Source organism: Sphaerodactylus townsendi, linkage group LG15 (assembly GCF_021028975.2).
Source record: "Sphaerodactylus townsendi isolate TG3544 linkage group LG15, MPM_Stown_v2.3, whole genome shotgun sequence".
Lineage (NCBI taxonomy): Eukaryota > Metazoa > Chordata > Lepidosauria > Squamata > Sphaerodactylidae > Sphaerodactylus > Sphaerodactylus townsendi.
The window spans coordinates 8,318,352-8,342,072 of record NC_059439.1 but is presented as its reverse complement, the minus strand read 5'-3'; the positions used below and the strand labels follow the sequence as shown (position 1 = coordinate 8,342,072).

General features: G+C 39.7%; 1 protein-coding gene across 1 annotated transcript in view; it reads left to right on the top strand.

The window, feature by feature from the left end:
• The window catches only part of TOP2A (DNA topoisomerase II alpha), a 40,052-nt gene that overhangs the window by 1,349 nt on the left and 14,982 nt on the right, over positions 1 to 23,721 (top strand). The window contains exons 3-19 of the mRNA XM_048517207.1: positions 450 to 540; positions 1,067 to 1,130; positions 2,433 to 2,578; positions 3,246 to 3,343; positions 3,575 to 3,787; positions 3,893 to 4,066; positions 14,795 to 14,896; positions 16,142 to 16,279; positions 16,459 to 16,597; positions 16,895 to 17,052; positions 17,434 to 17,559; positions 18,440 to 18,550; positions 18,638 to 18,743; positions 20,453 to 20,562; positions 21,171 to 21,263; positions 22,405 to 22,519; positions 23,309 to 23,430. Of these exons, the coding sequence (XP_048373164.1) occupies positions 450 to 540; positions 1,067 to 1,130; positions 2,433 to 2,578; positions 3,246 to 3,343; positions 3,575 to 3,787; positions 3,893 to 4,066; positions 14,795 to 14,896; positions 16,142 to 16,279; positions 16,459 to 16,597; positions 16,895 to 17,052; positions 17,434 to 17,559; positions 18,440 to 18,550; positions 18,638 to 18,743; positions 20,453 to 20,562; positions 21,171 to 21,263; positions 22,405 to 22,519; positions 23,309 to 23,430 (2,106 nt within the window). The remainder of the gene's footprint in view (positions 1 to 449; positions 541 to 1,066; positions 1,131 to 2,432; positions 2,579 to 3,245; positions 3,344 to 3,574; positions 3,788 to 3,892; positions 4,067 to 14,794; positions 14,897 to 16,141; positions 16,280 to 16,458; positions 16,598 to 16,894; positions 17,053 to 17,433; positions 17,560 to 18,439; positions 18,551 to 18,637; positions 18,744 to 20,452; positions 20,563 to 21,170; positions 21,264 to 22,404; positions 22,520 to 23,308; positions 23,431 to 23,721) is intronic.

The window sequence follows — 23,721 nt, the reverse complement described above, 5'->3', positions numbered from 1 at the left end:
CAAGAGGGTGGTTTTTACTGATACCTGCAAGTCTGTCCGTGGAAGATGCAGAATCCATAGCTGATGGCAGCAGTTGTGAAATACTGCTTTCCAGACTTCCTGGCCAAGGTTAAAGCATATGCTCACACAGCTTCTTTTTCCTGGGAAATTTCTTGAGATTCCAAGTCATGGGCTTCAGGGCTTATTTAAAGCATGCAGTTTCACTTTGAATGAATGGCATATCTTGAGATTATTTCTAGAAGTAACTGTAAATAAATCTTCAAGTTTCTGTGTCATCAACAAACGCCAGAGTTGATGTTTTGTTAGCTATCTTGGAGTTGTCTCTAGTATCTTTTGTCTTTTCTCTCTACCCTAAACTTTTCAGTACTTTAAACTGTTTTCTAGTTGTGAATGCATTTTGCTGGAAAGCAGAAAGATCTGAAAAGTTACTATTTTAATTACCTTTTCAGCAAATGTGGGTCTTTGATGAAGACGTGGGATTGAACTTCAGAGATGTTACGTTTGTACCTGGTCTCTATAAAATTTTTGATGAAATCCTAGGTAAGTTGAAATGCTGCAGATAGAACAAATTCATGATGAGAGAAATGTTATATATTGTATAGGTTTTCATTCTAAGTCATTGATGGGCAGAACAAAATGTAGAGGATTTGCAATTGATGCCAAGGCTGATTTGAAGAAAAGTCTCGCAGCTGACTGGACAAGTTCCTAGCTCAAGCTTCATTCCCTATTGATAAAATATAAGTAATAATAGCAAACAGAACAAGACGAGGCTCATTGCATTTACTCTGATACAGGTTGCTGGAATTGGGTTTCAACGCTTGAACAAAGAATTCTGTGAGCTACTGTAGTATACGCCTATTCTTGTGCATAGTTAATGTTGGATTAGGATCTAGAAACCCTGAGTTCAATTACTACTTGCGATGAAGCGCTCTGGGTGACTACGTACTGGTTACTGTCTCATTACCTCACCAGGTAGCTGTGATAATAAAACACAGGAGGAAAGGTAGTATAAAAATGAAATAAGAATTGATTTCTGATAACTCAAATGACATATTATCTTTTTTAGTCAATGCAGCTGATAACAAGCAGAGAGATAAGAGCATGTCATGTATCAAAATCACAATTGATCCGTAAGTAGTGTTCAGTTTTCCTTTTGTTCCTTCTTAGCTTTTGGGGACATTGGTTTGGCTGGAGGGATCTGCAGAGTCATCCAACCCTAACTCATACTTTTTGTTGTGGTTATTGTGACTTTGAACCCTGGCGTGTTTTTTTTCGGTAGTGGTGGTTTGTATAGCACAATCAACTTGTGTGACAATTCTCAACGTCAGGTCCAAAGAGCTCATAGTCTAAAATTTGCTGTAAAGCAGATGAGAGAGAAGGGAGGGGAGTTGGAAGTGGCAAAAGTAATGATTTTAGTAATGGACTGATATGTGTTGGTTTTGTTTGCCTGAACCATATGAATTCTTAGTGTTATTTTTAGTGCATTTCCCTCTGACAGGTCCCCAAATGGATTTTACGGTGCTATTGTATGTTCTGTATGATTTTAAATTGTGAGGATGTTTTTATGATATAAATCACTCTGACTCTCACTTGTTCAGGACGTGCAGATCATAAACTGAATAAATAAGTTCTTTAAGGAAACAAGGGAAAAGCAGAAGGCGGTGTCATCTTCTGTTGTCAGTGTGACTAAGAACAAGGATGGCTAGGACAAGAACCAGCTTTCTCTGCGTTATTTCCCCACTTATGCAGGAGTATATACATCCACAGAGCTGCACACTGCAGTATCTTCCTTCTGAAAGTGCAGATGGGAGAATTAAGTCTTTTGAAAGGTCATGCACCAGCACCCTTTACAAGGGGGAGACTGAACCGCATGCAATCTGTATAACATAATCCTTCTAAATCAAAAACCTCAAAGGGGATTCCAGCATAAGGGCCAGTCCTTTGAACTATACTCAGAAAAATATGTTAGTACAGGTTGAAAAAAATAGTATGCTTCTGCATTAGATTATAGTCCCAAGAAAATGAGATTATAATTCATTTTTACACGTGTAGTTTACATTTCTCTTGTTCTCTTCAGCAAATTCACAATTGCTTGTAGAAGACTAAAGCATTTACACTTTTAATTTTTTAAAATATGTCAATGTAATTTTATGTGCTAATTAAAGTTATACAGCTAATTAAAGTAGAATATACCTTATTTAGTCAGTTAAAGTTATACTTGCATTTTGTAGTGTTAAAGTAGCAAAATGTGTTTAAGTTTAATAGGAAATAAATATTACATATTTCTGTTTTTCTAAAATGTGTGTCCCATGCCCCCCTTCCCAAGCCAGGTTTTCCATAACTTCCGAATTTCTAGAAGTGTTACATCTCTAGGAACAATTAATGCTAGTTGAATCAAGAAAAACTCATAAGGAATTTGGTTTTCTTTTTAGGGAAAATAATGTGATCTCTGTGTGGAACAATGGAAAAGGAATTCCTGTTATAGAACACAAAGTGGAGAAAGTCTATGTGCCAGCTCTTATTTTTGGGCAGCTTTTAACATCCAGCAACTATGATGACAACGAGAAGAAAGTCACAGGTACAAGAAGCTTCAATTGGAGCTGTGAATAAGTCCCCAAATGACTCTGAAATAATGGCTTAAGTGACCAGCTCTGAAAATTCTCAACTCTGTTTTTGCAGGGAGTTTTAGCTAGTCACCATTTGTATCACAAAAATGGGTGAGCACAAGTTCAAACATGGTTCCAGCATAATTAACAATGCCTAGATCTGTGCTCCTGTTCATTAATGCCCCCTAGGCAAGCATTTTTGGGAGAGAACTCCATCCCTTTTCAACAGTTGTCTGTTTCATAGTTTATACAAGCAACATAACTGAAAAATTAAAATGCTACATGTGCTGCTAAAGCATGCAACTCACAGCTGCATTATTTTCTGAAAACACTAACTAAATAAGGGAGGGCTAATAAGTTGGAGAGAGAACTGAAGGAAGAAGGAGAATGTTTTCCCTTCCTTCAAAGAAGATGATTAAACTAAAGTGCTCTATGGAATAGGACAGGTTATCTTATACAGTATGAGCATTCCAGCAAAACACTGTCCAAGTTGGTTTTGTGATGGTGGATTTGAGATTTGACCGCTGAGTATCCATCCTTGAAGCAGAACTAGATTCCTCATAAAGCCTCTCAAATTCATGTTGTTCTGTGGAACATGTTGTTCTGTGGAATTAAAATAAGGTGGTTTTCTTTATTTAGGTGGAAGAAATGGTTATGGAGCTAAACTCTGCAACATTTTCAGTACCAAATTTACAGTGGAAACTGCATGCAGAGAATATCAGAAGCTCTTTAAACAGGTATGAGGAGCTTTGTTGCTTCTTTTGCTTTTAGATGCACAGCCCACATCACATTTAAAAAAACAAACATAGCAAGTCTGTTCTGTCCTTATGCTGGCTGACATATGGCTGTGCTTAAATATACTTGGTGAAAAGCATGAGGTAGATAGCTTAAATCAGCAAGCTGCATTAGCTTTCCTGTAGCTAAATAGATTTCATTTGACTCTTATTGTTCTCGACTTCTTTCCTCAGACGTGGACTGAAAACATGAATAAGGCCGGGCAGATGACACTGAAATTCTTTGACGATGAGGACTTCACGTGCATCACTTTCAAACCTGATCTGCCAAAGTTTAAAATGACTGTCTTGGACAAGGACATTGTGGCCCTTATGACTCGTAGAGCCTACGACGTGGCAGGAGCTGTTAAAGATGTCAAAGTCTTCTTGAATGGAAAGAGGCTACCAGTGAGTGAACCGCTTTTGATGTTTCCCTTGCTTGAGGTGGGGGGAGGTGCGGGTTGGCAAACCACATTTTTAATGTGGGGAGTTACCAACTGATCTCCTCTACAGGTTAAAGGATTCCGTAGCTATGTAGACTTGTATGTAAAAGACAAGATGGATGAAACTGGCAACCCATTGAAAGTTATCTATGAAGAAGCAAGCAACCGGTGGGAAGTGTGCCTAACAATGAGTGAACGGGGCTTTCAGCAAGTTAGCTTTGTGAACAGCATTGCTACAACAAAGGTAATTAATTGCATGGTGGTGTTTGAATTTTTTGTTCACTCATTTCAGCAGTAACCTGAAGGTTGATTTTTCCCCCATTTGCTAACAGTTCGACTTGGAATTTAGGCCTTTAGAGTGTTTTGCTAATGTTATGAAAAGATGTGATGTCTCTGTGGAATTCTTTGAAATGTTGAAAGAGCCTTCGTGCTTACAACTAAGAATCTCCTAAATCTATTCTAATCAGATTTCCTGGTCTATAGAACTATGCTAAAATATTTCCTTGGTGGGAAATGTACTGTGATAACAAAGTTAGTCATTGATCACAGTGGACTTCCTGGCTTCTGCATATCAGCCCTGGTAGAGCCCTGGTTCTTGAGCCACTATATATTTAGGTTTAGTTAAAAACCACCCCTAGAGTCAGATGCTGGGCTGTAGAAATCCACTTTAGATGGGGGCAGTTTCTGCCCTCACACTCCTCATTTCAGCCTTGGATTTTAAAAGGGAGTGGATGGTAAGATGTAATAGAACCAGGGGGCATTCATTGAAAATGCTGGGGGGAAGAATTAGGACTAATAAAAGGAAACACTTCTTCACGCAACGTGTGATTGGTGTTTGGAATATGCTGCCCCAGGAGGTGGTGATGGCCACTAACCTGGATAGCTTTAAAGGGGGCTTGGACAGATTTATGGAGGAGAAGTAGATTTATGGCTACCAATCTTGATCCTCTTTGATCTGAGATTGCAAATGCCTTGACAGACCAGGTGCTCGGGAGCAACAGCTGCAGAAGTCCATTGCTTTCACATCCTGCATGTGAGCTCCCAAAGGCACCTGGTGGGCCACTGCGAGTAGCAGAGAGCTGGACTAGATGGACTCTGGTCTGATCCAGCTGGAAATAGCTTAGTAAATTTGCAAACAAAAAAAGTAGTAATAGTCTCAGTGTTGACTGAAAATTATTCTAGAGGAGGCAGAATGCTGAGAGTTAACAGTTAAAGCAGGGGTCTGCAACCTGTGGCTCCGGAGCTGCAAGCGTCTCTTTCAGCCTTATACTGCGGCTCTGCATAGCCTGGAGGTCGGAGGGTAGCGTGGGCGCAGCCCTCCAGAGCAACGCTGGAAGGAAAGGTAAGTGGAGGGGCCGAACCGGAGGCGGCTCTGTGCGTGAGGCCACCAGTTTTCGCGTCCCCTCCACTCAGCTCTCCTTCCAGCGCTGCTCTGGAGGGACGCGCCCATGCTGCCCTCCAACCCCTGGAGGTCGGAGGGTAGCATGGGAATGTCCCTCCAGAGCAGCCGCCATCCATTCAGCCGCCATCCCCCCTCTGCCCCACGGAGCAGGCAGCTGCCTGCTCCATCGGGCAGAGGGGGTTTCCCTGCCCGGAGCTTCCGCCTCCCAACTCTGGAAGGAAAGGTGAGTGGAGGGGCCAAACCAGAGGCGACTCCATGCGGAGACGTCTCTCCGGCTCGGTAGATCTTCTGTGCTATGGAAAATGGGCGCAAATGGCTCTTTGGGTGGTAAATGTTGCCGACCCCTGAGTTAAAGGATAGTGGGGAAGAGAAATTTGGTACTCACGACCCCAGGGGATTCACACCCCTGAAAGCAGGGAGGGTGAATCACATCTAAAGATGAAAAGGCCAGGGATAGGATTACATAATTCTTCTGTCTTCCCCACAAGGAAAGAAAAGCACTCAATGTTTTTTTCAGTTTTGTTCAATTTCTTGCGGCTGTCCTTCCACTTTTTAAAAGAAGCATCTTTTTATAGCTTTCTTGACTTGCGTTGTTAACCATAAGAACATAAGAATTAGCCTGCTAGATCAGATCAGAGTCCATCTAGTCCAGCACTCTGCTACTCGCAGTGGCCCACCAGGTGCCTTTGGGAGCTCACATGCAGGATGTGAAAGCAATGGCCTGCTGCTGCTGCTGCTCCTGAGCACCTGGTCTGCTAAGGCATTTGCAATCTCAGATCAAGGAGGAGCAAGATTGGTAGCCATAGATCAGGGGTCGGGAACCTTTTCCCCTCAAAGAGCCATTTGGCTCCCCCTCCCCTGCTCCCCCCCACCCGCTCGCTCGCCCCCGCCCCTCCGGTCCCCCGCCCACTTGCTCGCGCCCCGCCCCGCTCACACACCCCACGCCTGCAGGGCAGGCATAGATGGGCCTGGCGGCTTGGCCTGCTCAGCAGAGCGCGGGTTGAAGAGGCCCGGCAGCTCGGCACTTGCCCGGCCGCCCCGGGCGCGATTGATCACGCCATACTGCTCCACGCCCAGGGCTGGTGGCGAGCCCGGCGGCTTGAGCCGGGCGGTACGCCCGGGCGATTGATCCGCCCGCCCTGCTCCTCGCAGGGTGGGTGAAGAGGGGGCCTGCGGCTCGGCTCCTGGAGCTGCAGAACAGCGGCGGAAGAGCCGCAGGTTCCCGACCCCTGCCATAGATCGACTTCTCCATAAATCTGTCCAAGCCCCTTTTAAAGCTATCCAGGTTAGTGGCCATCACCACCTCCTGTGGCAGCATATTTCAAACACCAATCACACGTTGCGTGAAGAAGTGTTTCCTTTTATTAGTCCTAATTCTTCCCCCCAGCAATTTCAATGAATGCCCCCTGGTTCCAGTATTGTGAGAAAGAGAGAAAAATTTCTCTCTGTCAACATTTTCTACCCCATGCATACTTTTATAAAAGAATGCAGGCATTGTTTTATACTTGGTAGTGCTTTTCCTAACCTCTGCAATGCATTATATGTGGTGTTCAATTAATGTTGTTTTAAATAGCTTGCAAGTATCTAGGAAGCTGACACTCATTTGTTTCCCTTTCACCTTCCTTTTGGTTATTCTCCTTATTTTTGTAAAACTCCCTCTTTTGAGACTGAGTATTAAACTTTTGGCTGAACTTAATAGCATTGTGGTCACTGTTCCCAGTTGGTGCAACAAGCTGTACAACTCTCACCAGGTTCTTTTTTTTTTTTTTTAATAAACTTTATTATTTAAAAATAAGTATACACAAAAGTAAACAACTACATTCTCATTACATTTGTACAAATTAAATAAAGTTATTCCATTTTTTTTCTACCAAGTCCATTTCTTCGGTTCTATCGTCTTATTTTTAAACAGAATGCTTGGTTTGATTCCATCTATCTTTACAGCCTTTAGACTTCCACACTGGTTTAGTTAGATCTGAGAATTAAATAATAAAAAAAACATTTTTCTAATAAGAGTTATTATAGTTATTGTAAAGATTCTTCTAATAATGTATTCAAACTCAATCATTATACTTATTAAACATACTGTATTATCGTATACCAATACTTCAGTTTTCTTTAAGCACAATTTTATTAACTATCTGTTTTTTATCCTTATCTATAAACTGAAGATAATCTTTCCATGTCCTCTCAAATTTATTCCAAGGTAGTTCTTTAAGTTTAATTGACAGCCTATCTAAATCCATGTAGACCAGGGGTAGGGAACCTGCGGCTCTCCAGATGTTCAGGAACTACAATTCCCATCAGCCCCTACCAGCATGGCCAATTGGCCATGCTGACAGAACTGATAAGATTGTAAGTTCAGGCTCTGGAAGCTACTATTCTGATAACTCAAACCAGGGAATTGCAGGGAACCTCGTCTCAGATTCAGGAACTACAATTCCCATCAGCCTATGGCCAATTGGCCATGCTGACGAAACTGATGGGGTGAATATGGAATTCTATTTTGAAGTAACCATTCTTCTTTTGTTAAATAACACTTTTCCTTTCCAGTTTTTGGCTCTATCAAAACTTTTGCGCTGTGGTCATATACAAGAACAGTTCAATATTTATTTTAGGTATCTTTAATTCTATATTCAATAAATATATTTCTGAGGCAAAAAATCTATTTGTATTTTTCATTATTTTTTTATATTTTCATGTTACAAAGCACCCAAAAGGATTTCTAGTTTTTTGGCAAAACCACCACATGTTAATATCATATTTCCCTCTTCTTTATGACAATGCCAGCAGCTTCGAATTAGATGTTTCTATTCATTTTCTGCCAGCTGAGTTGGGGTTATGTACCATCGATGTGGGGTATATATTTTAAAGATGTAGTTTTCCCTCAAACTCAAGGCTTTGCTGAAAATTTTGCATTTATTTCCCAGCTGAATTCCCGAGTCTTCATATGCTATTGTTTTCCTTTATATCCTGTGCCCATTTCACCCATCTACATCCTGTTACATTTTTCTTTCCTCCGTTTTGTAAATTTCACTAACTTTAACTTAGTATAATTTGGAGAGTCCTTTGTTTGGTTCTATTAGTAATATTTTATCTAACTTCGGTTGGTTTTATTGATTGTCCAATCTATTATATCTTTTTTTCTATATTGTGTTTGTATTTGTTGGTAAAGTAAACCAATGACATATTTCTTGTCCAATTGTTATTTCTTGTCTTTTCTTTAAATTAAGATGCGTTGTCTTTAGCGATCCAAGGATTAGAGATATCAAGTGAGTATGTTACCCAAAGGTCTGTTGCTATTATTTTTTGAATATTTAAGCAACTCTCCAGTTCTTGACGACACCAGTAGGAGTACATTTACTATAATAGGAATATTTATATATTTCTCCCCAAACTGTTAACAACTTGGCTCTCCTAAATATATGGTTTGTTGAGCGATCCTGTCTTTTTTTCTTTTCCTAGTAGGCCATAGGTATTAGGTGCCAAAATCCTGCCCTGATGTTGTGGCCCTCCAATATCTAGAAGTTCTTCATTATCTAGGTTAATCCACTCTCGAACCCAAAGCTTGTAAACTCGCGGCATCGATAATATGTTTGTAGCCAGGTCCGGAAGGAGGCAAAGCCTGCCCTTTTTTTTATTTTCTATTAGCGATATATGCTTAATCGCGATGTCTCTTCTTATTCCATACAAAATTCAGAAGATCTTTTTTTCCATTCTGCGATTGTTTTTTGAACTATGTTAATACATTACCGGTAAGTTTTGAAATAGGTTGCAGTATCTTGGGCAGCACCATAGTTTTTCATCAGTTCGATTTTTCCTGTAAAGAGGAGATGGGTAGATTGTTCCATTTAAATCCAAATGCTTTTTTATTTCTATCCACTTTTTCTTATAATTATTGTTAAACAGTTGATTATTATTATTTTCAATCTCTATCCCAAGATATTTTACTCTTTTTTCCACCTGAATATTTGTTGCTATAATTAGGTTCTTTTTCTCTTTGTCTCTGTTAGAATTAAAGCTGAGAATTTTGGTCTTTTTCTTATTTAAGGTAAATCCTGCTTGTTGTCCAAATTGTTCCACTGTATTAATGGTTTGTGGTAGATTCTGAATTGGATCATCTATGAAGAGTACTAAATCATCGGCATATGCCTTTAGTTTTATGTTTGTTTTTTTTATCCTTAGTCCTTTATAACAATTACAATTTCGTAGTGTTTCAAGTAAAACTTCCAGGACCAGGTTAAATATTAACGGCGATAACGGGCATCCTTGCCGTGTACCTTTTTGTATCTGTATTTCTTTCGATCTTATTCCATTTATAATTATATTAGCTCTTTGCAGGTCGTATATACTGCTTATCGATTTTATAAAGCTTCCTTGCAGGCCCATTTGTTGTAGCATACGTATCATAAATTGCCAACTGATGTTGTCAAATGCCTTTTCGGCGTCAACAAAAATAAGAGCTGCTTTGTTGCTGGGGTTCCAGTTCAAAAATTCAATTGTATTTATCACAGTTCTGACATTGTTAGTGATACTTCTTCCTTTAATGAATCCCGTTTGGTCTTTTTTAACATATGTCTGTATTACTTTCTGCAATCTCTGCGCAAGGACTGTTGCAAAGATTTTATAATCTGCATTAAGCAACGATATTGGTCTAAAACCGCCTACTGTTAGATCTTGTTCAGATGTTTTGGGTATTAAGCTACTATTAGCTTGCTTCCATGTCTCTGGCATTTGGGCTGTCAATGCAACATTATTTATAACTTCTGTTAATTTAGGTACTAGGATATCTTGAAATAATTTATAATATTGAGCTGTATAGCCATCTGGCCCAGGGGTCTTATTCTTTTTTGCCTTCATTATTGCATTCTTGATTTCTTCCAGGTCAAAGGTTTTATTTAATTCTTCTAGATGTGCCTTTTCTATTCTACCCTTTACATTATTCGATATATATTTTTCCATTTCTAATTTGTTTTGTTGTCCTTGTTTATATAAATCTGAGTAATATTTATTTATTTTTCCTATTATTTTTTGATCTGTCAAGTAATTTTCTCCTTCTTTTAATTTAGTTATAATTTTCCTTTCTTTTCTTGTTTTGTTTTAATACTAATCCATTTTCCTACATTTTTTGCTGTATAAAAGTTTTTTTGTTTGTCTCGTTTTAATTTATTTAAGGCTTCTAATTGCCATTGATCGTGTAGTAAATCTTTCAAGATTTTAATTTTATTTGTTATTTTTTTACTTCTGGGTTGTTGTTGTTGTTGCTGTTCCAGAGAGGTAAGTTCTTTCATTATCTCTTTTTGTCTTTCTTCTTTCTTTTTCCTAAGTTTACTTCTTTCTTGTATTAGTATTCCTCTGATGAAAGCTTTGTGGGCATCCCATATGACTTTTATATCCTCTACCGTTCCTTCGTTAAATTGAAAATATTCTATTATATTTTTTCTGCATTCTTTTTCTACTTCTTTGTTTTCTAGAATATAATCATTTAATTTCCATGTCCTTGGCGTATCAAATTCCAGTTGCCATGTAATCAGGATTGTGATCAAGATACAAGATTTTTCGGTAGTAAGGGAAATGTCTTTAGTTTTTAATGGTCAATAAATAATGGTGATGTCCATATCATGTCTATTCGATTGAGAGGAGTTATGCCTATGTGAGTAGAAGGTGTAATCTTTAAGCCTCTCCCCATTTTTCCCATCCAGACATCCTTTAAGTAGTAGCTTTCCATCATGTCAAAGAAAAACTTGGGGTAGTTTTGCTGGAATTAGATGGTTTCTATTTACCCCTTTTTCTTTCCTTGGAGTTTTTTTTAACTTGGCTGTTCTATCTTTTACATGGATCTACGATCCCATTAGAGATCCCCATACACCGAGACCACATTTTTAAGTAATGGTAATCTGCTAATATTTTTGTTAGGTTTTATAATATTCCTGTTTTTTTTTTCATTAGGTGCATATACCCCTAGCAGCAGTATTTTTTCCCCTAGCACATTTATTTCTACTCCGATGTATCTTGCATGGGGGTCCCCAAAGATCAGTGTCGGCTTTAAATGTTGTTTAATATATAACACAATTCCCCTTTTTTTTTCCTATGTGCAACATGGAAAAGTTCCCCAAAGGGATTTCCTTTTAATGTAGTTCTTCATCTTTTCTTTTTTATGTCGTTTCTTGAATTACATATTATATCACACCTTTGTTTATACAAGAATTGAAAAAATGTCCTACGTTTTTGTGGTATGTTTAACCCATTAATATTGTTAACCAAAATCTTCAGATTCATTATTTTTACTTCATATCATGGTGAAGACAGAATTATCTTTTTATCCTTTAATAATTCTTGTCAATTTCCTTATCATCTTCTCTAACCATACTATATATTTGCATATTCTTTATTATTTGCTCCAAATTATCTTCAATTCGGAACCCTATATACACCTATTTATTATTATTTTCCACTTCCTCTTGTGGATTTAAACGAAACCTAGAGATCTATCAAGATATCCAAACCCACATGTATATACTCCGGTGTGCATATATACATCTCTATCTATACATATATATACAACTCTATCTATACATATATACATTTTTATATTTCCGTATTTTCACATTTTTATTTACACATGTACTTCCATGCACTCCTTCATTTACCTATTCATTTACATAAGACAAAAGGGTTCTTTATTACATATATTTCCTTCCCTTTCGATTCATTAACTTAATTTATCCACCAACTTATATTATCCTAATATTTTAACTCTAAATTAATTCTAATTATTGTCTACCTATCATTTTCATACTATATAATAGCAACAGATAAATTATAGTAACAGCAAATAGATATTTACCCATACTCATACAATTCTACTTAAATATAAACAAGTATTAAATTCATTTTCATTTATACATATATATCTCTATATCTCTCTACCATAAAAACTGTAGTTGTTCCTTAAATATTTCATACTAATTTTATCAACTTATATATCACATTTTAATACTTCAACTTAAATTATCTACCTGATATGGTTCTTATTTTTCCTGAAATATTATTTAAACATTGTCTATAAGCTTTAAGATGATAAGGAAATAATTTCCATCTATATACTTTGTATATGTCTTAATTTACCAACTTTCTGTGACTCATTTTGTCAGTTCTTTTTTGTTCTTCTGAATGAAGTCTTCCATTTTCTCTTCCGAGTTTACAGTCCAGTTTTTACTTTTATAAGTGAAGGATAATCCTTCTAACACTTCCCAGCGATAGAGGATTTTCTTCCTTTTGAGGATTTCAGTCAGGGGGGTATATTTCTTCCGTCTTCTCCATATGGCTATTGGTATTTCCTTTAACAAAGTCAGTTCTTGGTTCTCAATTCTCATTTTCTGCTTTGCTTGTTCTCTTAGTAGCACGTCTCTTGTTTCTTTTTTGAGAAAGGTGACAATAATGTCTCTGGGTACGTTGTTTTCTCTGGCAAATTTTGAGTTGACTCTGAAAATTGAGTCTATTTCTGCCTCTAGTTCTTCAGCATCATATTCAATAAAATTTGCCATTTCAGCTATTATTCTCTTTTCCAGTTCTTCTGATCTTTCTTCTTTTAATCCTCTGATCCGTATGTTTTTTTCTTTACTTAGTATGTTCATTAGCATTATTTTTTCCTCCAGAGACTCTATTCGCTTATCTTTTTCATCCATTCTCTCACCTATCGTGACCATCTGTTCTTTAACATCACTTATATCTTGCTTTGTAGCCAGGACCGCTTCTTCCAATTTTTTTTAACTTAGCTATTTCTTGTTTAATTTCCTTAAAGTTATTTTGCATGTCTTGTTGTAACGTTACGATATTCTGTTGCATAGCAGATATCATGTCATACAATGTCTCCATTTTCGGAGCAGATTCCGAGCCTCTCCTGCCTCCCGCTATTTCCTCAATTCCTCCTTTATCTTTTGCTTGCGCCTTCCCTCTGCTGGCCGCCATTTATTTCCTCCTTCAATGGTTGGTAAATATAAGACTGGTACAAACTGTCTTCACCTCAAACTTAATGCATCAGTCATACATCTTTCGGCACAATCAGTTCTTATTAACTACTTCTTAATACTTATGGTTTGTTTATGTCCTGTTCTCCGTCGCGTGCCAGAGTGGCTATTTCGCCTCTCTATGGTTTCGCAATCACTTCCTGCTTTTTCACCATTAGCACTTTCTGCTTCACGGTTTTGTTTCGTTTGGCCACTCCTTATGCCCTTAAAGCGGTAAGGATTTATTTTTTTCCCCTTTTCTTACTTTATAAATGATTACTTCTCTTCTTACTTATTTAAGAGGCTTATGTCTTCTGGACCCTCTCGGTATTTAATTAATTTCTGTTCATCTATGCGCTTTGCGCTACCGGAGGTCCGCTTTCCTCTATTTTTTTTCCCTTCTATTTCCGTAGTCGCTCGTTTCGTTTTATATTTATTTCCTCATATAGAGGTGATAGCTTTTAGAAGAATTTAAACTCTTTTATAATACAGACTTTACTAAACCCAATGTCTGTTACTGCAAAGTAGTAATAACAAAATCTCTAGGGTTTGGTTACGTTGCTTGAAGGGGGAAGGCTGCTCTTCCCCCGCTCTGCTACCCGTTCCCAGCCGTCTCGGTGGGATGTTTCACCCGTTCAGGCTCCTATTTACGGATTTTTCCAACTCACGGGCTTCCCCAAACGGGGCTCGGCGTGGGCAGGATATCTTCCAGCTCCTTGAAGTCTCCTACCGTCCCAATAGTATAGGGGTTCGCCACGGTAAAGGGTGCAGAGTTCAGCAGCCACAGAAAGTTGCTGCCGCCGCTTCTTCTTCCAAACCGGAAGCCAACTCTCACCAGGTTCTGAGCCCCGCTCAATGTGCAACATTTTGCTGCATGCCTTTGTGTGTGTGAGAGAGAGTAAAATCAAAATTCAGGATATTGTGCAATGGAAAGGTAACATATTTGCACAGAACTGTACCTTTTAATGCATCAGGAAGCAATTAAATGTGTTGTAAGAAGCAGCTGATGAAAGATAACCACTTCTCAGTAGATTTTTCTGTTTAACTGCATTAACCTAAATATTAGATCTGACAGTACAGTCATATGCAGAATTAGTAGTGTCTAGGGTTGGCCCATTGAGTGTGTGTATGTGTGTACTTTGTATGGTTTTCAAGACAAGAGACATTCAAAAGTGGTTTGCCGACCTCCTGTGTGGGCTGAGAGAGTTCTGAGAACACCCAGAAGGCTTCATGTGAATGAGTGGGGAATTGAACCCTGTTCTCCAGATTAGAATCTGCCGCTCATAACTAGTACACCACTCTTATTGAATGTAGCAGTGTTATACTGCAGTAATTGTTATAGCATTGCATTGAAAGTCACCAAATGGGCTTATGTAACTAATGGAAGGGTGAACCAACATTGACACTTCTTGCTGCGGAAAACAGGCATATCAGTCTAAAACCATTGTACACCAGTTATGTATATTTATCAGATTCTAAAATCAAAGCCTCTTTTTTGCCTTAACGTGTTATGGAGTGCTGTCAAAGAAGCTGTGCTGATCTTTGGTTTCTCTTGTTATAGGGAGGTAGACATGTGGACTACATCGCTGATCAGGTTGTCAATAAACTCTTGGATGTCGTAAAGAAGAAAAACAAAGCTGGCGTTGGAGTGAAGCCTTTTCAGGTGCAAGACCCAAACCTGCTTGTTTACCATTTTTTCTGGCTTTTTATGCAACTTGCTTATGCAAACATAGGGTTAAATAGAGAGCAAGTTTTATAGTGGCAGGAAGGAACCACTGCCGCTCACTGTTCTTCAAGGACTACTGTTCTTGAGGGGTAGGGAGCCCTGAGGGATGGCATATCATCAGACATTGCCAATTAGATCTGGATCCAACTCATTGGCTTCTTCGTCCTTCATTTTATTAGAGTTTCAAGATTACTTCATTGCCAAAGCACTTAATTCTGTGATGTGAATGTGCATTTGAGACTTAATTTGCAGTATGTAGCTATCTGGGCAGACCCTATAATTCTAAATCTGGATTAACTAATATGACATCCTTTAATTTGGGAATAACACTTATGGGAGTGGCTCTTATTGAATAATAGGGCACGTTCCTGTCTGAAGTTCATTAGGTGCATCTTTTCAAACTACTCAAATTTTATACCGTGTATCCTTGAAGTAGTCCTGCTTTTCTTCGCATCTCTAGTGGTTCTCAACCTTCCTAATGCCGCGACCCTTTAATACAGTTCCTCGTGTTGTGGTAACCCCCAACCATAAAATTGTTATATATAAAATATAAAAATACAGTTTTCCGATGTTCTTAGGCGACCCCTGTGAAAGGGTTGTTCAACCCCCAAAGGGGTCGCAACCCACAGGTTGAGTACCGCTGCTATAGAGAAAGATGGTTGTGGCTCTGGTTGACAAGATGATTTGTAGTCAGGGTAGATGGTGCTGAGCTAGACAGAGCTGTGATGTGACTGGGTTCATATGTCAGAGATTCACTGGATATACATAGTTTGCTTGCATGGGGACCCAGGTGATTGAATCAAAAAGACTGTGGGTAGCGGGTGTCTAGAAAGATTTCCCTGTGCCTACAATTGTAGCAAGCTGCTGCTAATTGTAATACACAATTCTGAGCTAGATGGACCAAACAAGAACACAGCTTCTTACATGTTTTGTTCTAACAAATCTTGTTTGTCACCCTCCACCTGATTATTTCTTAGCAGATGTGCACATGTTCTTTTCTAGAGTATGCTCTTCGTAGGCATGCTTTGTTCTTAAACCAGGAATTTATTTACTAAACATTGTGGTTGGCATCTCATCAAATGGTCAGTGTCTGAGAAAGCAGCTGTATATTATCTTTACAGTTGGGTATAAAGTAAGCTGAATGTTTTGTGGTCTACAACGACTCCTTCATTTATATTCTAGGTGAAGAACCACATCTGGGTCTTCATAAATGCTCTAATTGAAAATCCAACTTTTGACTCCCAAACAAAGGAGAACATGACACTTCAAGCAAAGAGCTTTGGATCTGCATGCAAGCTGAGTGAAAAGTTTATCAAAGGGGTATGTGCTGTGAGGGGCATTGTTGGGCTCTGCTTAATTGGGGGTGGGGAGCAGGAACAACTTTCACCAATCATTTAAGTGCAAAGTAGATTCTAACAAAAGCCTAAGTTCAAAGTAGATTCTGACAAAAGCCTAAATGCAACCTGATGACATATTTCAGACAATTCTTTGCATTCTAGGTGGTTAGCTGTGGCATAGTGGAGAGCATCTTAAATTGGGTGAACTTCAAAGCACAGACCCAACTCAACAAGAAGTGTTCTTCTGTGAAACAAACCAGGATTAAAGGAATCCCAAAACTGGATGATGCCAATGATGCTGGTATGTTTTCCCAGACTGTAGCAAGCCAAATATCTGGATGCCACATCACTGGTTGCCTGGTTGGGTTACTTCTAGAGTTGGCAAGAGGGGGGAACCTGACATTCTTGCTTCATGTAGGCTGTAGCCCGACCTCAGAAGGGCAGCTGCATGTAGGAAGAAGGGCAGAGAGCAGGACCTGCTCCTTCGATGCCTGCCTCTTTCTAATTGTGCCCTATCTGAAGGTGTGAAATTCTAACCTCGGTGTGGCAAATCTCAGTGCATTCTGGAGCAGTTTTTAACGTACATTTATCTTTCCAGGGAGTAAGAACTCCACCAACTGTACTCTTATTCTGACGGAAGGAGATTCAGCCAAAACGCTTGCTGTTTCTGGCCTTGGCATTGTGGGCAGGGACAAATATGGAGTATTCCCCCTGCGTGGAAAAATGCTCAATGTCCGGGAAGCTTCTCACAAACAGGTCAGTGGGTAGTAGTTTGGAGAACCACTGTGCTGTGGTTTATCCAGGACTGGGCTTTGGGGGCTTGATAAGCCTGCTTAAACTGACTGGAAAACGAATGTGATATGTTTTGTATCAGTTATGGAAAATGAGATCCTTGACACTTTGCCTTGCCGACTCTAGAGTTGGCTCCAGTGATATTTAGCTGTCAAGGTTGTGAGGCACATTTATTTCAAAGTGACGTAGAGTAAGTTAAGCAATTTAAGCAGTTCCATGCAAAACCCGAGGATGATGAGGCAGCAGCTATAAAGTTAGCACGTGGTGGCTGTCTATGTGGAAGGGAATGGTGGGATTCATGGCATGTTCTGTGTATGAATCTGAGAGGGAAATGCCTATTTTCAGATAATGGAAAATGCTGAAATTAACAACCTCATCAAGATTGTTGGTCTGCAGTATAAGAAAAACTACGATGACCCAGAATCGCTTAAGACCCTGCGATACGGAAAGATAATGATAATGACAGATCAGGTTAGTATTTTCTTGCAGAGCAAGGGCTGTCCTTTTTCTCTGTTGGCACCAGCATTGCCATGAAGCTCATAGCATTGACTGATGGGTGTTTCCAGTGCTTCCTAACCCCTGACAGTATTGCCATGATCCAAATTAAAGTTGGAGGTAGAAGACAGTAAGTAACAAGATAAGTAACAAGTATATTTTCTGCCAATGCAAGAAAGCTTTTTCCATCATATGGTTCAGAATCTAACTGTGGAAGGGCCTGGAAGCTTCTAAATATCCAGCTGGGCAGGGTGTTTGCTCTTCATTGTGGAGGTGGGAGACCCAGTCAGCTACTTCACTTAGCCAAGACCATTCCAGATGATATCAATCTAACCTTTTGAAATATTCCCTCTTTCTAAAAATGTGGCTGTCAGCATCCTGAAATGGTTGAGCGTGGCGAAGAAAGCTAAGTCATTGTAGATGTTCTGCATTGATGTTACCCTCTTTTAGTTGGGGTGACTGGTATTTCATAAATAAATTTTACACAGCGCTTCCATGGAAAAGATCTTTGAATTCTTTGCCTTCACAACAAGCTTTTTAAAGAGGTTAACTTGTTCCATCTGAGATTGTGGCTTGAGCAAGGGGGTCCTTTCTCCAAGCCACAGTGAGTCAGTGACTGAACTTGGGTCCAAGGTTGACACTAGGGCAGGCTGATAATCATGATCCACGTGCCTATTGTTTCATATGATGATGCACAAGCTAGGCAACTAAGGAAAGGATGGAGAGGTGTGTTTTCAAGCCCTTATACTGTAAGCTTGGTCTCTAAAAGGCTGTACCCTTATGGCATTTGTTCGATGTGCTTGCCGCTGTCTTTGGAGCATCCGTGGGGCAGCTCTCTCTTCTGTAAATATTTCAGGATCAAGATGGCTCCCATATCAAAGGCTTGCTGATTAACTTCATACACCACAACTGGCCTTCTCTGCTAAAGCACCGCTTCCTAGAGGAATTCATCACCCCCATTGTGAAGGTGAGCTTCTTTTCTTTCTGGTGTTTCAGTTCCATTTAATGCTTAACTGCTCACAATCCTGAAGTTTGATGTTGGCCTTTACCATAGGCTTCCAAGAATAAAGAAGAAATCGCTTTCTATAGCATTCCTGAATTTGAAGAGTGGAAAACCAATTTTCCAAATTACAAAAGCTGGAAAATCAAGTACTACAAAGGTTTGTCTAAAAGCCTGTGGGTTGGTGCCAAATGAGCCAAGGAAGAGCAATTTCATTGATTAAAATGGGTGTTTTGAAGACTGGAACAGGACTGTTGTTAACATGCCCACTAGGAATCACCAGGGAGACTTAAGTGGGCCTTTCTTTCAGAAACAAATATGTATTCTTATTCTGGAAGCTAAAGAGAATGATAGGATGCTTTCTATATCCCACTTGCGATTTTATATTTGAATGGAAGGAGATGGTAAAAAGGGTATCTGAGGACATTGACCTTCGCCTGAGATTTAGCTCAAAGTGCCTTCAGCAGTGCTTCTGACATGCCATCTAAAACGTTAATGGCATGCAGAGTGCTTTATTCAGTAGTTGCTTGATCATCTGCTGTAGAAGAAGAGTTGAATCTATACCTTGTCTTTCTCTCCTGTAAGGAGTCTCAAGGCAGCTCACAAACTCCTTTCCCTCCCTACAACAGACATCTTGTGAGGTAGGTGGGGCTGAGAGAGTTCTGACAAAACTTGACTAGCCCAAGGTCATCCAGCAGGCTTCATGTGTAGGAGCAGGGAAACAAATACAGTTCACCAGACGAGAGTCTGCTGTTCATGTGGAGGAGTGAGGAATCAAACCTAGTTCTCCAGATTAGAGCCTGCTGCTCTTAGCCACTACACTATGCTGGCTGAACTTTTGAGAGAATTACCAGAAATCATGCTTTAGAACTGCCTTGGCTTTTTGGTGGCCTGGTGTCAGTGACTAAGCCCAAGGTGGCTACAGTTCAGTGTTTTCATTTGCTGTTTCACTTAATGTTGCCAATGCTGAAGTTTCCATGGAAGCGGATCTAAGGATCAGCAGCATTTTGAGTTGTCATCTCTGGGATGCTTATTGTCATTGTCACCTCTGAGATGCTTATATTCTAACAATCAGGGGTCAGGGATTTAAGGTGAAGGCTGTGGTGTATGTAAAGGCTGCTCTGCTAGCAAGAGTTAGAACCACAAGAGATGCAGGTGCTTAACTAGGGGCAAGGCCAGAAGGAGTTCTGGTGGATGACCATACTACTCTAGGTCCAAAATATTTCTTGGTACTGTACCCAGCCTGTTCTATGCCCTAGCTCCTTTTCTAGTTCTATGCCCTAACCCCTTTTTCTGCAATATAGCGTGTTTTCAGTTGTGCAAAGGAAAATGATCTCATGTACTGCTTTTCACCATGTATTGTGGGTGTTACTTCATGCTAGTCTATGGCACTGTCTTAAAAGATGGATTTGGAATCCAAGTATGAGCTGGATAGCAATTAGTTACTTTGTAGATAAGTCTTCTTAATGCTGATGAAGCAACTACATCCCCTTTGGAGGGGCTTAATTCTTCATATAAAAGTTATTTGCATTTCTGTGGAAACTGGACAACCTAAGTCCATGAAAAATCAATGAAAAGCTTGATGAACAAGCTGTTTGATTCCCCACTCCTCCACCTGAATGGCCCTTACCTTAGGAACCAAATATGTTTCTGCACTCCTACATTCCTGCCGGGTGGGCTAGTCACAGTTCTTCGGAACTCTCTCAGCCCCACTTACCTCACAAGGTGGCTGTTGTGGGGAAGGGAGTTTGCAAGCAACCTTGAATCTCCTTACAGAAGGGAAAGGCAGGGTATAAATCCAAACTCTTCTTCTTCTTTCTTCTTCATCATTTAAAGATCTCATTGGGTCATCTGTCGTTATTCTCATAGGTCTGGGTACCAGCACATCAAAAGAGGCGAAAGAGTACTTTGCAGAGATGGCGAGACACCGAATACCTTTTAAATACTCTGGCCCTGAAGATGATGCTGCAATCTCCCTGGTAAAACATCAGTTCCCGGTCTTGTTTTTGCTTGGGACTGCTATTAAAGTGCTAGTGAATTGATCACTTTGGGCTTTTCTAATTATTCTTCCAGTCCGCCTGTTTCAGGTGAAGATAATTTGGCACAACTTGGGAAAAGATTTTATCACTTGGTGTAGCCCTCTAATGTGAGGGTTTTAAGTGTGGTACAAGCTCTGCAATCCATAGCTGCATGTTTGTGTTTTGATTGGCTTGCAGTTTAGAAAAAAATTATGAGCTCCAGGACATTCCAGGATGCTTCCGGGGGAGGGCGGTATACATGATTAATAAATAATAATAAATAATTCTGTATGCTTCCACAGTGTGGAATCTTCACTGCCCTTTTATCTAAGTTGCCTACCTGGTATGGGCCACGCCTAATAGCAGTGCCTAGCTCTGAAATGGGTTGTCTTAAGTCCATGGAAAATTGAGGAATTGAAAATTAGTTGAAATTGTTGCCATTTGCTTTGTAAATGACATACAATGACTGTCCCGTAAATGGGAGATTTTGTACTTAGTTTTATGTGTCATTGCTCAGGTAAGGTGAGGCCATGGAGAAAAGCTTTTTTAAAATGGCTTTGATATTCTAGGCCTTTAGCAAAAAGAAGGTGGAGGACCGAAAGGAATGGCTGACAAACTTCATGGAGGATCGAAGGCAGCGGAAGCTACAAGGCCTGCCAGAAGTAAGTGACATTTCAGTGCTTCTGGAATAGACCATTTAAACAAGTCTGAATTTGTGTTCAGATAGGACTGTTGTGAACTGTGTGTGTGAATGGAGATCCAGTAAGTAACATCCTTACAAAATGGGAAAATAGAGCCTTTCCAGTGATCATTATAGGCCTGTCAGTGGTCAACATGCTTGAAAATAGTTTCAAGACTGTAAATTAACTGCAGAACTCTGTGTAAGAATGACACTGATGGAAACTTGTTAAAAATGCAAGGAGGTGCAGTCTGGCTTTTAAATTTTTTATTTTATTATATTTACACCACCCATCCCTGACAATAGCCAGGCTCGGGGCAGTTTACAAAACAGCTAAAACACTATGTAAATACAGTCCTTAAAACAATAGTTTTCTCCCTTTTCATCCCAGCAATAGCTGAACACTTCAGAGTCTTGCTTTTCAGAAGGCATGGAAGTATTTCATATCTGCAATTTAACAGTCACTGTTGAAAGTGACAGCCGATTAAGGCAAAAGGTCATCCACCAGATAATTGTTATTTAGCAGTAACACCTCAGCTCTTCTTCCTCATTCCCCTCTAATGCTTAACTATTTTAATACTGTGTTTAGCACTGAGAGATGGCACACTTACTGTTATTGTTAAACCTCAGGAGTATTGTGATTGTATTGGAAAGTTGCTTCAGAAATATTAGAACAATGCACCTAATATTTAAGAAAAAGACAGCCATGACTTTCCACATTTTGTATTAAAACGGGAGGAGAATGGCTAAAGAGGAAATACCTGCCCTACATCTGGGAGTGAGCAGCTCTACCCCTTACATTTTAGAAAGCCAAGGCCCAATGCTCAGCTGGGAAGGACTCCTTGCGCCCTGTCTATCCCCACCAAAAAATAATGTCCCTCCCTGCTCCTTTGCCACTTCCCAAATACAACTCCTGGCCCAGCTTGAGAGATACCATATCAGCATCTGACCAGGTTGCCAGTATCTGATGGCATACTCCAAGCTATGACTCATTAGTGACCACTTCAGGTGATGCCCATTCATGTGTAGTTCAACTCTGATGAACAAGGACATTTAAGTGGGCAAGTTAAGGCAGCAAGGGGGAGCAAGGTGCAGGAAATAACTTAAATTGCTTTGCCATGCAGGATTATTTATATGGGAAAGCAACCAGCTCCTTGACATACAATAGCTTCATCAACAAAGAGCTTATTCTATTTTCCAACATGGACAATGAACGATCCATTCCTTCCCTGGTTGATGGTAAGACTTCTGTTATAGATTCCTAATTCTAAATCAGCCTTTCTGTATTTTAAATTTTGTGTATATTATGTTTTTAGTGGATTCCCTCAAAAAGGAAAAGGTTTTCTAATAGTAGCAGACATTAGAATAAAATGATATAACTGATGAACTTTTCTGCCCTAAATGGAACAAATGCATTAGGAAATATCTTATCGCTTCAAAAAAGGCTGTTTTTCTAATAAAAAGTGGAATGCTGTTGGCATTTAGCCTATTTATTTAATTGAAAGTATTTATTCCCTGTCCTTCTGTAGTTATGTTCCATCTAATGACAGGCTTAGTAATATTTTGTTGTACTGTGGAAGGGCTGTGTGGTAGGTTGTGAAATTGACTTCATATAATGAATTGTAGGCATGGATGCCATATTCATCCTGGCTTTTCTGGCCCCATATACTTTATGGAGAATCCTTTGGTCTTAGACTTCTCTGGCATTTTGACTCCTAGCCAGCGGGTAACATTCTTGGTGACGGTTCTTTTTCTTTCCCAGGAGCAGGGGTTAACCTATTGCTTCCTGCCACTGTCATGACTGTAATAGTATCTTGGTGGTGATGGGTTTCTGAACATGTCAAAACTAAAGGCAACTGACTGACTAGACTGCCAAGACGGTAACCCAGTTTACAGTTAAGCCTCCAGGGATATCCTACCTGCTTCTTTAATATATAGTACTTTTGCTAGAAATAGCCAGGAGGTGCTAGTTAAGGAAAGAAAGGAGGCTATAGATGGCTTAAAAAACCTGTTGATCACTCCCATCAGGACTGAAACCAGGTCAGAGGAAAGTTATATTCACTTGCTTCAAAAGAAATGACAAGCGAGAGGTGAAGGTTGCCCAGTTGGCTGGATCAGTAGCAGAGATGTCTGCTTATCATCATGGAGAGGTAAGTAGAACCAAAGGGTATGGTGGAGGCCTCAACGCAGAAAGTAGTAGAAGCACAGTTCCAGCCTGGGACCAGCACAAGCCGAACGAAGCAACTTTAGTCTTACTGCACTTAATGTGTTCCTAAGTGAGACTGCCTTGTCTTCCCAATGGTATTAATACTTCAATAAATCAAATATTGCGAGTTTTGTGCAGTGCATGCACAGTTTGATTTTTCATACTTAGGAGCCAAGCAGTGATCGTTCTCCCTTGGTATGGGAGTGTCACCTTATTCTTTTTTGGTAATTCTTCA